This window comes from Bison bison, unplaced genomic scaffold (genome assembly GCF_000754665.1).
Source record: "Bison bison bison isolate TAMUID 2011002044 unplaced genomic scaffold, Bison_UMD1.0 scf7180017849300, whole genome shotgun sequence".
Classification (NCBI taxonomy): domain Eukaryota; kingdom Metazoa; phylum Chordata; class Mammalia; order Artiodactyla; family Bovidae; genus Bison; species Bison bison.
In genome coordinates, this window is record NW_011479873.1 from 17,579 (window position 1) to 19,933 (window position 2,355).

The 2,355-nt window shown below is 65.8% G+C and overlaps 1 protein-coding gene across 1 annotated transcript in view; it reads right to left on the minus strand.

Annotated features, from left to right (window-relative positions):
* SEC16A (SEC16 homolog A (S. cerevisiae)) overlaps positions 1 to 2,355 on the minus strand; it is a 30,186-nt gene that overhangs the window by 9,543 nt on the left and 18,288 nt on the right. Inside the window, exons 16-19 of the mRNA XM_010846957.1 lie at positions 2,098 to 2,346; positions 1,327 to 1,467; positions 411 to 524; positions 20 to 163 (exon numbers count right to left, since the gene is read on the minus strand). Of these exons, the coding sequence (XP_010845259.1) occupies positions 20 to 163; positions 411 to 524; positions 1,327 to 1,467; positions 2,098 to 2,346 (648 nt within the window). The remainder of the gene's footprint in view (positions 1 to 19; positions 164 to 410; positions 525 to 1,326; positions 1,468 to 2,097; positions 2,347 to 2,355) is intronic.

Below are 2,355 nucleotides of genomic sequence, written 5' to 3' on the forward strand. Positions count from 1 at the left end.
AGAGCTCGGCGCCGGTCACTGGCGGGGCCAGCAGTGGGTTGTCAGCACCCAGGCCCACCAGCTGGGTGGGTTCTGGGCCGTCACGGGGCCCCACCTCAGGGCTTGGTGAGCTGGGGCAGTGTGGGGGGCAGGCTCCGTCCTGACTCCAGGCCACAGCACCCTCCTGAGGGAGAAAAGCCTCAGGCATCTCCCCGCCCGACGCTGCCCCCCGCCCTCCGACAGAGGTGCCCCGAGCACAGATGCTGCCTCCCCACGCCCCGCCAACAGAGGTGCCCTGAGCACAGACACCGCCCCCGTCCCCCCGACAGAGGTGTCCCGAGCATGGGCGCTGCCCCCCACTCCCCTAACAGAGGTGTCCTAAGCACGGGAACCCTTGGTGTGCACACAGGGCCCCTTCACACCCAGCGCACCTCGACCTGTCTCTCCACGAGCTGCAGCTGGACCAGCCAAGGAGGCTCTGCAGATGCCTCCTCCTCCGGCTTCTCCTTCAGCTGAGGATCAAAGAGGCGCAACTGGGAGGCGACCTGGAAACACATGGAGATATAGGCTCTGTTCCCACAGGAGACGCCCGCCAAACCTGCTATGGCCTGAACACACCCAGACGGCACATGCAGCTTTCCTCCACCGTGGGGGCCCGAGTCGCACTCTCTGGACCGTCCATGACTGTGTACGCGTGAGGAGAGGGCCTGGGACCATCTTAGACAGTGTACACACGAGAGGGCCTGGGACGTCAGCAGCCCCTGCACTGGCCGCGGAGGCCACAGCACCGGACGGACCCTGGCATGCTGAGCCCGCCTCCACGGGACTCTACTCGCCGAGGCGCCCCCTACCTGGACCGCTCACTCTCTGGGGGGCCGTGGGGGGTGGGGGCAGCAAGTCCGGCCTTGCGGTAATGGCGGGAGCCGTGGGGCAGAGATAAGGGCCCGGCAGCCCGTTCATGTGGCTCCTGTGACTCTGAGAGCTTCCCTGGCAAGACTCCTCAGTGTCACGAGCGCGGGCTCAGTGCCACCTCCAGGGAGAGGGACACGCGGACACCGGGCACTGCCAGGAGGTCATCACGTGCTCTATCTCATGGAGCAGGAAGCTGGGGCCGCGGGGCCACAGCCAGGACCCAGCCCAGTGAGGCCCCCGGTGCCAAGTGCGAGGCTGGGGTGCCTGGGTACGCGGGCCTCCTGCCAGCGGCCCTTCTCACGCCAAAGCTCCCGGAGGGCCCTGTGCTGAGGTGCTAACACCTGCTCCCGCCCAGGAGTGTGCAGGGCTCGTCTCGGTCGGGCGGTCCAAGAGCCGCGTGGCTGCGGCCCCTGGGGGCCCAGGCGGGGGCGTCACCTGCACCAGCTGGCGAAGCAGCACGGGCGAGTGTCTGTGCGGCTGCGCCAGGACGCTCCTGGCGATCGCCTCGCAGTAGTGGAAGGCCTGCGCGGCCAGCCCCATCTCAGCCAGGCGGCAGCAGTAGATGAACCTGAACACCTGAGACAGAGAGACGAGCTCAGCGGTGCTCGAGCCACTCGGGGCTGCCCCCTGCCCCCGGCCGCCCCTGCCCCGGCCCTCCGTCCTTCCTCGGGCTCTCCACACCCCCCGCCCTGCCTGCTCACAGCAGAGCCAGCCCCCGCCGGCAACTTTAGATCAGGGTACACGACTAAGCTTCCGAGAAACTCACACGCCCTGAACACAGCTGTCAGCGTTCCCAACCACGGAGTGAGCACGAGGCGCCGCCACGCCTGTGCCGTGAGAACGGCCTCTTGGGAGCCACCAGTGCGCTCACCCTGCTCGGCTGGCTCCCACATGCCACGCCGTTTCACACACACATGCACAGTCCCGTCAGGTACCACCCTCCCTGACAGAAAAGTCCACAGCTGACAGAAAAGAACTTGCAACCGAACAGTGCAAGTTCTTAGTACACAAGAGGTCTGAGAACCAAACTTCAGTCAGAACCCTCAATGCGATAGGTTTCTGTTCCCGAGCGTTACTGGTTAAGACCTCCTCGAGATTTCCAAACCCGTTTCATTGTTTTGTTTCTTTGAATAAAACCTGTAAAAGCTGCGGCCTGTGAGCACTGACCAGGCCCAGCCCCGGGAGTGCGCCAGAGCCCGGGCCCACCTGGAAGCTGGGAGGGGAGCAGGCCTGCGCCCCAAGGGACTGCGCGTACTCATAGGCCTCTGTCCTCTGGATCGCCTCGTTGGTCGCAAACTTCAAAAACGGCAAACTGTGGAGCACAGGCGTCGTGTCACGCGGAGCGGCCCCTGGAAGCCGAAGCGCCAAGCACCCCAGGCACCGCGGCTCCGCGCAGCCGCGTGGGGCCTCATCCCTTCTAAGGGATGCGGGCGCCGCGACGCCATGTCCCTTACCTGTGGTTTG